Below are 12,357 nucleotides of genomic sequence, written 5' to 3' on the forward strand. Positions count from 1 at the left end.
GGGTGCTAGGGCCCCCCCCCCCACCCCCTGCCATGACTTCTACCAGTTTGCCTGCGGAGGCTGGATGAGAAAGAACCCGCTGCCTGACGGACGCTCGCGCTGGTCCACTTTCAACAGCATCTGGGAACAGAACCAGGCGCTGCTCAAACACCTACTGGGTGAGACAGACAGGACACCCCGACCTGCTTCTGTCTGGTGTCTTTGTTTTCCAGTTTTTCTTTGTTTTTCAGCTACAAAAATCCAGGGGGGGGGGGGGGGGAAGAAGTTGGTTAAAGAAATAAACTACAAGCAGCAGCAGCAGCAGGGACTTTATGAACTTTTTCTGCCCTGGGTTTTGCTTCTGAGGCAGCACATGGCTGAGAAGGAGTACATGCAAGACACTGGGTGGTAGGTAGACCAGAGCAGAGTTGTACCACTGGGAGAAGGCCAGTCCTGCAAGAACACAGTATTTTTAATTTACCTGCAATCTATGAAAACTTGGAAAGAAATGGATGCAAAAGGAGGGAGGGACTGGATTATAAAAGAACTCGGGTGCAGGATATTGCACTGATTGGACATGTGGTTTTGTTTAGTATTGTTGTCCTCCCGCTCACTCATGTTCGTGTCCTGTTTCCATTCAAATACTGGAACAAACAATGAGAAGCTTTCAGTAACACACGCTGTCTGATCTTATCTGACCCAGACTGTGATGACCGTGTTTCCTCTGGCTGTAAGTGTAGGTCAGTGAATTTAAAGGTGATTTTCAGTGTAACTGAAGCATTTCAAAGTTGATATGTCAAATTCAAATCAAATCAGATTTTATTTGTATAGCACCAAATCACAACAAAAGTCATCTCAGGACACTTTACAAACTAAGGTCTAGACCTTACTGTTATCAATATTATTACATAGGGAAAATCCCAACAAATCCCCCTTGAGCAAGCACTTGGCGACAGTGGGGAGGAAAAACTCCCCTTAACGGAAGAAACCTCCGACAGACCCCGGCTCTTGGTGGGCGGCCTTCTGCCTCGACCGGTTGGGGTGAGTGGATAGAGGAGAGACAAAAGAAGAAAAGCAACAAGACACAACAATCAAACACTGATCAGGTCGATGTGGCTGGTGACTGCTCGTCAGAGACGTAGAGCTCCAGGGCCAGGGCAACCTGGAGAAAGGTACAGGAAGAGAAAGAGAAGACACACTACAGGAGAGAGGAGACACAAAGTTAGTAATGTGTAATGGTGGCATATAAAAGCATAGGGAGAGAGGAGGGGAGAGAAACTCAGAGCATCATGGGGCCCCCCAGCAGCCTAGGCCTATAGCAGCATAATTAAGGGAAGGCTCAGGGTCACCTGATCCAGCCCTAACTATAAGCTTTATCAAAAAGGAACGTCTTAAGTCTAATCTTAAAGGTAGAGAGGGTGTCCGCCTCCCGAACTGAGACTGGGAGTTGGTTCCATAGGAGAGGAGCTTGATAGCTAAAGGCTCTGCCTCCCATTCTGCTTCTGTGGACTCTAGGAACCACAAGTAAACCTGCACTCTGAGAGCGAAGTGCTCTGTTAGGATGATAAGGCTCTACGAGGTCTTTAAGATACAATGGAGCCTTGTCATTAAGGGCTTTGTATGTTAGAAGGATTTTAATTTTTAAATATGTGCAGTGTATAGTAACAAGATCTGTGTAGTTTGCAGACCTCCCAGTGAGGTCACAGATGTGGTAACAAGTTAGAAAATGAACTTAACACTCCCTGGTCTAGTAAAATAAAACTAGAATTTCAGCTTCGAGGTCATATGCCTCCACCTACCAGTCAAAGTCCCAGGAATGGGACAGACCTGACCTTGACCTTTTAATACCAAATCTAGCCAGTTCATCCTTTTAAGCGACAACTTGAACCCTTGACTGTGTGTGTTCTTTAGAGAACGGGACTTTTAACGGCACCAGTGAGGCAGAGAAGAAGACCCAGTCCTACTACCTGTCCTGTCTCAACACGCAGAGGATCGAAGAGCTGGGAGCTCAGCCTCTCATAGACCTCATCACCAAGGTAACAACTCGTATAGCTTGCTGCCATGGTAACTGCATCGGTCAGGTACAACAGTGTCACATGCTTAAACTCTAAACAAACGCTCGTGTCTAAAGCTGTGAAGAGATAGATGTGTTCGGGGGTGGGGGTCCTCAGGTCAAATCTTGTTCCATTAAGAGATTCCTAAATACAAATGTGTTTAACGGAGTCTCAGAGTCCAGCAAGTGAGGAGAAGTGAAGGCGGGGTCAGTAGAAGGGTGATGACTGCTGGACAGGATCCATGAAGGCTCCTGATCTCTCTTGTGCCCTCCAGAGGATGAACCGTTTAGGTTTTAGTGCTTCTCTTCTCTCTGACTTTCATCTTTGTTATATGGGGTACATCCCAATTCCCTTAACTAATCCTTCCTCACAGCTTGAAGGGTGTCCCAAAGGATGAGGGATGAGGAAAGGACATCTCATGCCATTAATAACATGCTTCCTTGATTCCTCTCTCTTGGCAGCTTTCGTGGGCAAGACTAAGACACACTGAAAGTCTTTACTGAGTAAAAATGAACCAGTGCTGTTTTTGTACATAGGAAGGTGGTGATCTCGCTCTTTACTGTTGACCAGTGGTGGAAGACGTGCACAGGTCTTTTACTTATGTATGCAAATGTAATCAGAAAAATGTGCCTCAAGTATTAATGTCAAGTTAATGTTGCATGTGGTTGTGGACATGAACCGAACCAGCAGCTCATTACTGTTTTCACCGTGGATTAAAGTTCTCATTATTCTCTCACTTAATTGATTGTTTAGTTTGTGAAAATCCTGGCAACAGTGAGAAAGTCGTAGCAGTTTCCCATCCTGAACGTTGTTGCACATAAATTACATTTATTAAAGTGATCAAAAGGAAAAGCAGCAAATCTTCACATTTCAAAAGCTGGAACCAGGAAATTAACTATTTTAATGTGGAAAAATGAAGTTTCCTGTCAATCAACTAATCACTTAATCAGCTGGTAACACCCATGGAGTGCAGTAAAGAGTTCAGCGTTTCCCTGTGAAATGTGGTGGAGGTGGTGGAGTAGTATGAATCAGCAGGGAATGGAAATGCCTCACAGTTGTACTTGAGTAAATGTCCATTACTTTCCACCACTGCTGTGAATGCTCTGCAACTGGTCAAGTCATCGGCGTGCGTGTGCGCAGTAATGAGCAGTTCGCTCTCTCTGCAGATCGGGGGCTGGAACCTGACGGGTCCCTGGGAGAAGAACAACTTCATGGAGGTCCTGAAGGTGGTTTCTGGTCCGTACAGAGCTCAGCCTTTCTTCAGCGTCGGAGTCAGTGCTGATCCCAAAAACTCCAACAGCAACGTCATCCAGGTAAACCAGACCAGTCAGTCCCATTTAAAGGATTCTACAACTGGAACCTGGAAATGTCTTGTTCAGATCTGTAATTACTGTCGGCTGGTGTGCAGCTTCATCTAAAGTTTCAGGTACCGCGTTTGAGGAATACGAGGTTAAACCATAAAGATTAGCTCCATAGTGCTTTAAAAGGCTGCCTTGTCTTTAGAAGAACATCATTAAGGCAGCTTTATGTTTTATAGCAGTGGTCCCCAACCTTTTTATCACTGCGGACCGGTCAACGCTCGACAATTTTACCGCGGCCCGGGGGGGTACGTAGGTTGTTTATATTGTTAATATAATAAACGTGAATCCACTGTGTTGAAATTTTTAACTCCCCATAACGCTAAAACAATGGGAGCCCTGAACTTGTTTCTCTGCAACGAGACGGTCCCATCTGGGGGTAATAGGAGACAATGACACCCGAAGTGTGTTGCTTATGTTCAGTCTACTCCGTTGTTTTGTTTTGGTTGCTGTCACTGCAGAAAAACCCGCTTCACACAGATAGGATGTCGGAAATGGCAACAGGATTTTCAGTGCTGTGGTGGCGATCTCAGGGTATTCTGTCATGACTTTAATCCAGAACACCGACAGAGTTGTTGTCTCGAACATACTTTTAAGGCCGCCGTCATTTGCGATCTCCAGCAGTTGATCTTCTTCTTGCACAGACCTGCTGGATTCACCTGGTTTGTTGACAAATGGGTTGCGGATCCATTCCTTGGCAGTTCGTGGGTCCTTTGTGGTTGGGAAGTAGCGCTCAAATTCTTTTAAAAGCAAAGACAGGTGATCGTGCACCAGCTGGGAGAATGAAGGCTCTGGCTCAGTCTCACCCAAAATCCCCGCTAATGTTTGAAACATGTCCAAAATGCCTCTGTTGACGCGCCGTCCCCACAAATCCAGTTTGGCTTTAAATGCAGCTACTTTATCTGTCAACTTGAAGACAGTTGTCATTTTCCCCTGAAGTGACAGATTGAGTTCATTGAGCAGGCTGAATATGTCGCACAAGTAAGCCAGTTTTGGCGCTCAAGTGACCGAGATGTAACCGAGAGAATGCGGTCATTTTTCAAAATAAAAGATCGTTCAGACTCAGATAATAAATAAAACGGAAATAATTAATGATTTCTTGTGCGGCCCGGTACCAATTGATCCACGGACCGGTACCGGTCCGCGGCCCGGGGGTTGGGGACCACTGTTTTATAGCACACTTCATACACAGAGGCCATTCAAAGTGCTTTACATGGCCAAAGACTAACATTAACAGCATTGAAGACAAAAACAGACAAATGTCCCAGCTGAATATATTTGTCTAAGATGTCATTGACCCGACTTCCTCTTGGAAACGTGTCTGACTCACCTGTGGATCTCCTCTGCAGGTGGACCAATCAGGACTCTTCCTGCCGTCCAGGGACTATTACCTCAACAAGACGGCCAATGAGAAGGTGAGAGTTCAAGTCAACTTCAGATTATTTGAGGCTTCAGTGTCAACTTTATAACACAGATGTTTGAAGAGGAATCCCAGTGTGAATTTTCAGTTGAACTGCTTGTGTGCTGTTTCCACTCCTGCTCTGCTGGTCCCAGGTGCTGGCAGCGTACCTAGACTACATGGTGGAGCTGGGGATGCTGCTGGGGGGAGAGAGGAGCTCCACGCAGTTTCAGATGCAGCAGATTCTGGAGTTTGAGTCAGAGCTCGCTAACATTACTGTCCCACAGGACCAACGTCGCGATGAGGAGAAGATCTACCACAAGGTCACCATCGCTGAGCTACAGGTAAGGCTCGCCTAAGGGCCCGAGTGTGTTTCTGAGTTCAGGTCCAAGTGAAGTGCTTCTGTGAAACGTGGTGTTCATGTCTGCATGGATGCGATTGTCCCCCACACCTGTAGTGGTGAAACCCTGCGCTCATTTTCAAGGACTGTGAGGCCTCTTGGTTTCTTTGTTCTCTTTTAGTAACTTCAGCTGGACGTGAACGTTTCTGCACTCTGGGGAAAGGTTTGTCCCTGTGTCACCTCATCACTTAATTTGAGTTTCTTTCTGGGAGGATAAATGAGAGCTCACAGCTGAATTAAGTTAATTATAAAGAGACTGTATCCCATCTGAGCAGCTTCTTTAGGGCCAGTACTAATGAAGTGCATCATTTCCTTCACCTTCTGCAGCTGACTGTGTCTCACTGACATGTACGGTGTGGTGATTCTCTAAAGCTGCTCAGTTACAGGTTAGAAACACTTGTTAACATGAACAGAGATGGTATGTTGTCATCAGTAGTACTGGTCTGAGTATGTTGCAGTGTCTCTGCAGCTCTGTCCTTCAGGGCTGCAGATGCTTCTGGGGTCACCATGGTGACTGTTGCCATGAGCTGTTGCTATGTGCCTGCATCTCTGAGAGGGGGTTAGATAACAGGTTATTATATAAACATGACTGATACGAACATGGAGATTTCAGATGCAGTGCCTGTCGGCAAAGATGACTCTGAGGCCTTCATCCTGAAGTTTTGTTTGTTCATGTGGGACACTACACATTAATCACTTCTTTTAGCAGCATCAGTGTAAATGTGCTGGGCTAGCTAAGCAGCTAAAAGTGGGGACACATGCCAAGTGGCTGAGACTGATCAGGCCACATTTACACACCGTTTCCACCAGCATGTGCAGATGTTTAGTCCATGACAGTCAGGAAGCAGCACACAGCTGATGGCTGAGTAAACACTAGACAACACAAAACTGTGCTCTGAATGGTTGGAACATAAGATGAAGCTTTATTAGTCCCACGACGGGGACCTTCACACTGTTACAGCAGCAAAGTGACAGAAACAGGCACTTGGTGTTAAGAATCAAAAAGTACCAGACGTTATTATCAATATAAACAAAAGCTATAATAATAAAAAGGTAAAAACATCCTGCACTGTTATTCAATCTGTCAATGGGGGCAGCAGTGCTGGTTGTACAGCCTGACAGAAACGGGAAGGAAGGGCCTGCGATAATGCTCCGTCACAAACTCAGGGTGGAGCTGCCCGGTGCTGACAGTCTCGTGCATGCGGTGGGCATCCTTCTCCAGCAGGGATGCCAGACTGTTGAGCATCCTCCTGTCAGTCACCACCTGCACTGGGTTGAAGGGACCTAGCAGGACAGAGCTGGCCCTCTTGACCAGTTTGTCAGCTCTTCGGTCTACCCCGCACTGATCTGGAGGCGATTTTGCAAAGTCCTAGATCAACTCCCTGTCATCCTCGTCTGATGAGGCCAACGATCGTGGAGTCAACAGAGAACTTCTGCAGGTGACGGTTCAGTCAGCTGTACATAAAGTCTGCAGTGTACAGGGTGAAGAAGAACAGCAGAACCTGTACATCCCATGAGATCATGTCAGTTCTCGCGTTGTCTTGTACCAAGACGAGCATGGACACAACCAGCTCACACTGTTGATGTTCATCCACGGTTTACAGTTCAGTTTGTACTGAAAATGGCAAAAGGGGGCGAGGTCCTGGATGGAGAAGCATGGACAGCAAGGACTGGAAACCAGTCTTCCCCACTTCAGCTCTTTACTGCAAATTCAACAACTGGGCCTGAAGACTGAAGGTTAGTCTTTACATGCCACGCTGCTGTTCCCCGACTGGAATAGACTCAGTCCATCACAGCACCAACACACAGTCAACCTAACATGCATGTCTCTGGACTGTGGGAGGAAAGCCACACAAGAAAAACATACTGACTCCACACAGAAAGGCCCCAGTTGGCTGAGGTTCAAACCCAGAGCCTTTTTGCTGTGAGGCCACATTGCTGATCACTGCACCCTGTTTTCAGACTGGAGACTCTATTTTACACCTGACAGTAGAGCAGCTTCTCTAGGTTTTGTAGCCGATTAATAGTCAAACGCTGAAGAACTAGTGAAAGGTCTGAAGCGTCTGCTGTTGGGTCGCTAATCCTGCTCACAGTGCCCTTTGTCTGCAGTCAAACTGTGTTAAACCACTGAAGGTTACTGGCAATGAATTAAATTTTTCCTGCATCTGCTGATCCTGTCAGAGCATCAAACTTGTAATTATTGGTCCTTTCTTGTTGTTTGGACCAAACGTACCAGGTTTCTGTTTTGGCTCTGTCACCTGGTTCACAGGTTTTACAGTGGGGAGTCTGCAGCTTTTATCTTTTGGCTGTTTGAAGCTGCAGCAGAGATTAGTTTTTCATCTCCACATCGCCCCCACCCCCTGGGTGGTGCAGTCTGTTTGATACTGAGGGTTACTACTGAGACAGACCAGCCTGAGGTAACTTTCTGACTTCCTTTTGAACAGGAACGGTAACATGAAACTGTCCTGGTTCAATCCTCAAAACAAACAGTTTAGAGTCACCAGTCAACTAAGCTGCATGTCTCTGGACTGTGGGAGGAAGCCGGAGTACCCGGAGAGAACCCATGCAGGCACAGGGAAAACATGCCCTGGACTGTGACCCCCCCCTACTGTCTATGTGCATCTCAATCTCACAACCATCACAGTATTGGCCACAGCACCACCATGCTGCAAGATGAGCACCTGTGTTAGAAAATATCTGGTTATTTTATTAGAGTTGAAGCTACTATAAGCCTGTGGGCATTAAAAACTGAAGGAGAGACATCAACTAAGACTCCCAACAGTCTCCTTCACATGTATACGCAGTCCAATATTTAGCTTCAACTTAATGATTATACTTAGAAACCTCACAAAACATTCAGCTCTTTGTTCCTGCACCAGTTTGAGATCAGGCTGATCTTTCCTGAAAGAGCAGTAGCAGCTGAGGCTCACTTGTAGTGTTGAAAGCTGAGCACACAGGAAATGTAAAGTTGCAGGTTTCTGAGACCTGCAGCCCCTGGTCTCCCTGTCAGCTGGTTTTTAGTCTTCTTTCCTGTGTACTGTCTGTTTCCTTTTCCAGATGCTGGCTCCGGTGGTGGACTGGATGGACTACCTGTCATCCTCCCTGTCCTCTCTGGAACTGAATGACACTGAACCTGTTGTCCTGTATGCCAGAGAGTACCTGCAGCAGGTGTCTGACCTCATCAACAAGACGAACCGCAAGTGAGTAGCTTTATACAGTATCCGCCTCATTTTTATCACCCGCAGAACCATCAGCATTGCTGATGACACCTCCCACCCTTCACACTCCCACTTAAAGACTCCTGCCTTCAGGGAGAAGGTATCAGAGCCTTCAGGCCCACTCCACCAGACTTACAGCTTTATCCACCAGGCTGTGAGGATGCTGAACACTGTCCATTACCTCCCCCCCTCTGCCCCTGGATTGTGACCCACCACAGAACATAAAAAGACTACCTCTGCTGTTTGTAAAAACTCAGTACATTCCCCCTTCTTGTTATATTACATGTAAATCTGCTGCTGCATTTGCACTACTGTTCATGTGCATGTCAGTCTCACAACCATCTGACAATCTTCTTGTTATTTTTTGCACTACTGTCACTGATTGTACAGGGTTTGAGTCATAGCCTATTAGGTTGTACCATTTAGTTTTACCCTAATCATTTTGACTTAGTTTTCTTATTCTTTTCAGTCTATTATTCTATTTTAGTTTCCTAAATGGTATGCCATTCAATACTAGGTGAGAGAGAAATGGTATTTCGTTTTTCTGTATGTCCTGCACATATAGTGGACTGACAAGAAAAATCTTTGATCTTGATTTAACAACAGTTGTATAATGAAGCATTCTGTTGATTGGACTAGACAAGACTCAGGGAAACTGAGTTGAAGGGGAAACCCCCTACATTGCCAACAGAAAGAGTCCTTTGACAGTATTTCTTTAAAATTTGGTGCAGAGGTTCATGTTCTGTACTGAACTGTAAAAATTTTGCTGATCGTCTGACTTTTCTTCTGGCGCCATCATTTGGTCACCATTTTCATTTCTCCAATGCTTCGGTGTATGTCCAAATATTTGCAAATCCAACAGCATTCAATCAGCCTCAGCTCTTTGTATTTACTGCTAATTAGCTAGTGTTGGCATGCTAAGCTATGGTGAACATAGTAAGGATCCTGCTCTCTCTCTGTTCAGTCTGCTGAATAACTACATGATGTGGACGCTGGTTCAGAAGACTGTGGCCAGTTTGGATCAACGCTTTGAGAACGCTCAGGACAAACTGGTGGAGAGTCTCTATGGGACCAAGAAGGTACTTATACTACAGATACTGCTTCCATTACTGCAATTATTGCTCCTACTGATACTGAGTTATTTCTTTTACTACAGCAGGTATAAATGCTTCTAATGATACGATGACTACAGTTACTGCGGTTGGTAATCTTCCTTCCTGTTAGAGGTTCTCGCACTCCATCCAGACTGCTTCAACTGGTTCTTCTTCCACTTTCGGCTGTTCCCGTTAGGGGTTGCAACAGCGAATCATCAGTTGACCCCATGCTAAACTTAGCATGTTTTACACCAGATACCCTTCCTGATGAAGTCTAATTTAGAGTCACCAGTCAACCTAACCTGCATGTCTTTAGACTGTGGGAGGAAGCCGGAGTACCCGGAGAGAACACGCAGGCACAGAGAGAACATTCAGACTCCACACAGAAAGGCACTGGGTTGGTGGGGCTTGAACCTGGAACCTTCTTAAACTGCTTCAGCCGGTTTTAATTGGCTTAATTGTGTCTAACTTTCTGGCTTGGATCAGTACTAACTGGAGGTAGCTAGTTCAAAGCGGTACTGGTGATGATGGGGAAACAGGCACTTACTAGTCTGCTACTATCTAGCTGGTTCTCATCGACTTTTATTGGCTCGAACTTTTTCCAACTGGTTTTGCCTAGTTTTAACTGGTTGTGTTTTGTTGCAGTCCTGTACCCCACGCTGGCAGACCTGCATTGGGAACACTGATGACACTCTGGGCTTTGCCCTGGGCGCGCTCTTTGTTAAGGCGACCTTCGACAAACACAGCAAAGAGATCGTAAGTCACTGCACTGATTACAGCTGCAGAAAACAAGATCATAATCCAGTTACTACAGCAGGGACTGGTGGGCCTGGATCTCATACAGGTCTGCTGAGGTTAGTTCAGCTTGTATGTCTTTCTTGGTTTACCTGTCTGCCTTTCTCAGGCTGAGGTGATGATCAATGAGATCCGCTCAGCGTTTAAAAAAGCACTGGACCAACTTGGCTGGATGGATGACCAGACGAGACGAGCTGCAAAAGAGAAGGTACACAGCAGGTGGACAACAGAGCAGTCAGCATCTTTAACTTCACATGTACACCTCACTGTTTCTTTCTCTGTCCTGCTAGGCAGATGCAATTTACGATATGATTGGATTCCCAGAATTCATCCTGGACCCCAAAGAGCTGGACGACGTTTACGATGGGGTGGGTGACAGCTGTCAGTATTCACTAGTTCACCTGCAGGCAGGTGGGACAGAGGGACAGGTTGATGAGGGGAAGTAGTTGATTTAAGAGGTTGGTGTTTAGGGGTCAGTGTACAGGTGGTGCTCTGCTGCCCCCTGCTGTTACAAACACCTTGATACATGTCCTATAACAGCTCTGTGCTGTGTTTCAGTATGAAGTGTCCGATGACAGCTTCTTCCAGAACATGTTGAACTTCTACAACTTCTCAGCCCGAGTGATGGCCGACCAGCTGAGGAAGACTCCCAACAAAGACCAGTAACTCCAGCAGCACAAACCAACACATAACAAAGACCAATCACCAAGTCCAATGTTACATTCATCAAATCAGGCTGTATTCACAAAAGTTGAAAGTTTCTCCAGTATTTAGTTTTAGCTCTGGCACCAGCTACTGCAGAGAGTTTACCTCAACATGTTAGAGGTTTGAAAAGAGAGAGGTCCTGAAGGTGGTGGTGTATACAGTGGGTACAGAAAGTATTCAGACCCCCTTAAATTTTTCACCCTTTGTTATATTGCAGCCATATGCTAAAATCATTTTTCTTTTTTTTTTTCCTCATTAATGTACACACATGGACGGATGGGTGCTTCTGCTAAATACTGAGCAAAGGGTCTGAATACTTAAGACCATGTGATATTTCAGTTTTTCTTTTTTAATAAATCTGCAAAAATGGCAAACATTCTGTGTTTTTCTGTCAATATGGGGTGCTGTGTGTACATTAATGAGGAAAAAATGAACTTAAATGATTTTAGCATATGGCTGCAATATAACAAAGAGTGAAACATTTAAGGGGGTCTGAATACTTTCTGTACCCACTGTATATACAGATAATGAAGGTCTTAAAAAATGGAAACCTGGAGTAGTCAGGCTCTCTATGTGGCACTCCACACTGGATTCAACAGTTGCATTGATTATGAATTTGGTACCTGTAGATTTTGATTTGAGCTGAGCAGAAAATTCAGCTGATGAAGCGTGATTTAAAAGGTCTCATGATTCACATTGACTATCAGACCAAAAACCAAGCCATGAGAGGAAATGCCTAGAGCTGCATCATCAAACTGTGTGGCATTGTCATGGAAGAAGTCTGTAACCACCAGGGCTCTCCTGGACCTGGATGTCCCCCTGCACCAGTATATCACAGCTTGAGAGATTTCACCTTTTTGGTATTTGGTTCTCTGATCTTGGTTTTCTTCAAACATCTCACAGCAGCTTTGTGAACAGATCTGACGAGGAATCGGAGCAGGCGTTTAGTGCAGTTTAGGTGGAGTGCTGGTTGTGGAAGAAGATGTGAATTCAAGTCCTGGGTTTTCAAATGGATTTAACTCCTCATGTCCTTCTCTCCATGTTTCCTTCCCTTTCCTTCTCTCCTTGTTACCTGTCCTCCTCCAGGTGGAGTATGACTCCTCCTACAGTTAATGCCTACTACATGCCCACTAAGAACAGCATCGTCTTCCCTGCTGGGATCCTACAAGCTCCTTTCTACACCCATGACCACCCTAAGTCTGTTTACCTCCATATTTACCTGTGTCGCTAACAGACGACTTATTAGACCTAGTTTACAGAAGTAATCTCTTCTGATGTTGACTGACTGGATGCATATGACTCCATTATTTGGCTCTTAAACAGGCACTTGTATTTGTTAACAGTCTAGGTTGTGA

General features: G+C 45.5%; 1 protein-coding gene across 5 annotated transcripts in view; it reads left to right on the forward strand.

Moving 5' to 3' along the window:
* The window catches only part of ece2b (endothelin converting enzyme 2b), a 26,943-nt gene that overhangs the window by 12,224 nt on the left and 2,362 nt on the right, over nucleotides 1–12,357 (forward strand). For 3 of the 5 annotated variants that reach the window (XM_020586487.1, XM_020586485.1, XM_020586489.1), the window contains exons 5-16: nucleotides 25–158; nucleotides 1,891–2,015; nucleotides 3,200–3,346; nucleotides 4,741–4,806; nucleotides 4,946–5,134; nucleotides 8,248–8,390; nucleotides 9,373–9,487; nucleotides 10,145–10,258; nucleotides 10,407–10,505; nucleotides 10,588–10,665; nucleotides 10,856–10,959; nucleotides 12,089–12,199. In XM_020586487.1, the coding sequence (XP_020442143.1) occupies nucleotides 25–158; nucleotides 1,891–2,015; nucleotides 3,200–3,346; nucleotides 4,741–4,806; nucleotides 4,946–5,134; nucleotides 8,248–8,390; nucleotides 9,373–9,487; nucleotides 10,145–10,258; nucleotides 10,407–10,505; nucleotides 10,588–10,665; nucleotides 10,856–10,959; nucleotides 12,089–12,199 (1,425 nt within the window). The remainder of the gene's footprint in view (nucleotides 1–24; nucleotides 159–1,890; nucleotides 2,016–3,199; nucleotides 3,347–4,740; nucleotides 4,807–4,945; nucleotides 5,135–8,247; nucleotides 8,391–9,372; nucleotides 9,488–10,144; nucleotides 10,259–10,406; nucleotides 10,506–10,587; nucleotides 10,666–10,855; nucleotides 10,960–12,088; nucleotides 12,200–12,357) is intronic. The other 2 variants (XM_020586488.1, XM_020586486.1) reach the window with 1 other exon arrangement.

This window comes from Monopterus albus, unplaced genomic scaffold (assembly GCF_001952655.1).
Source record: "Monopterus albus unplaced genomic scaffold, M_albus_1.0 scaffold410.1, whole genome shotgun sequence".
Classification (NCBI taxonomy): Eukaryota; Metazoa; Chordata; class Actinopteri; order Synbranchiformes; family Synbranchidae; genus Monopterus; species Monopterus albus.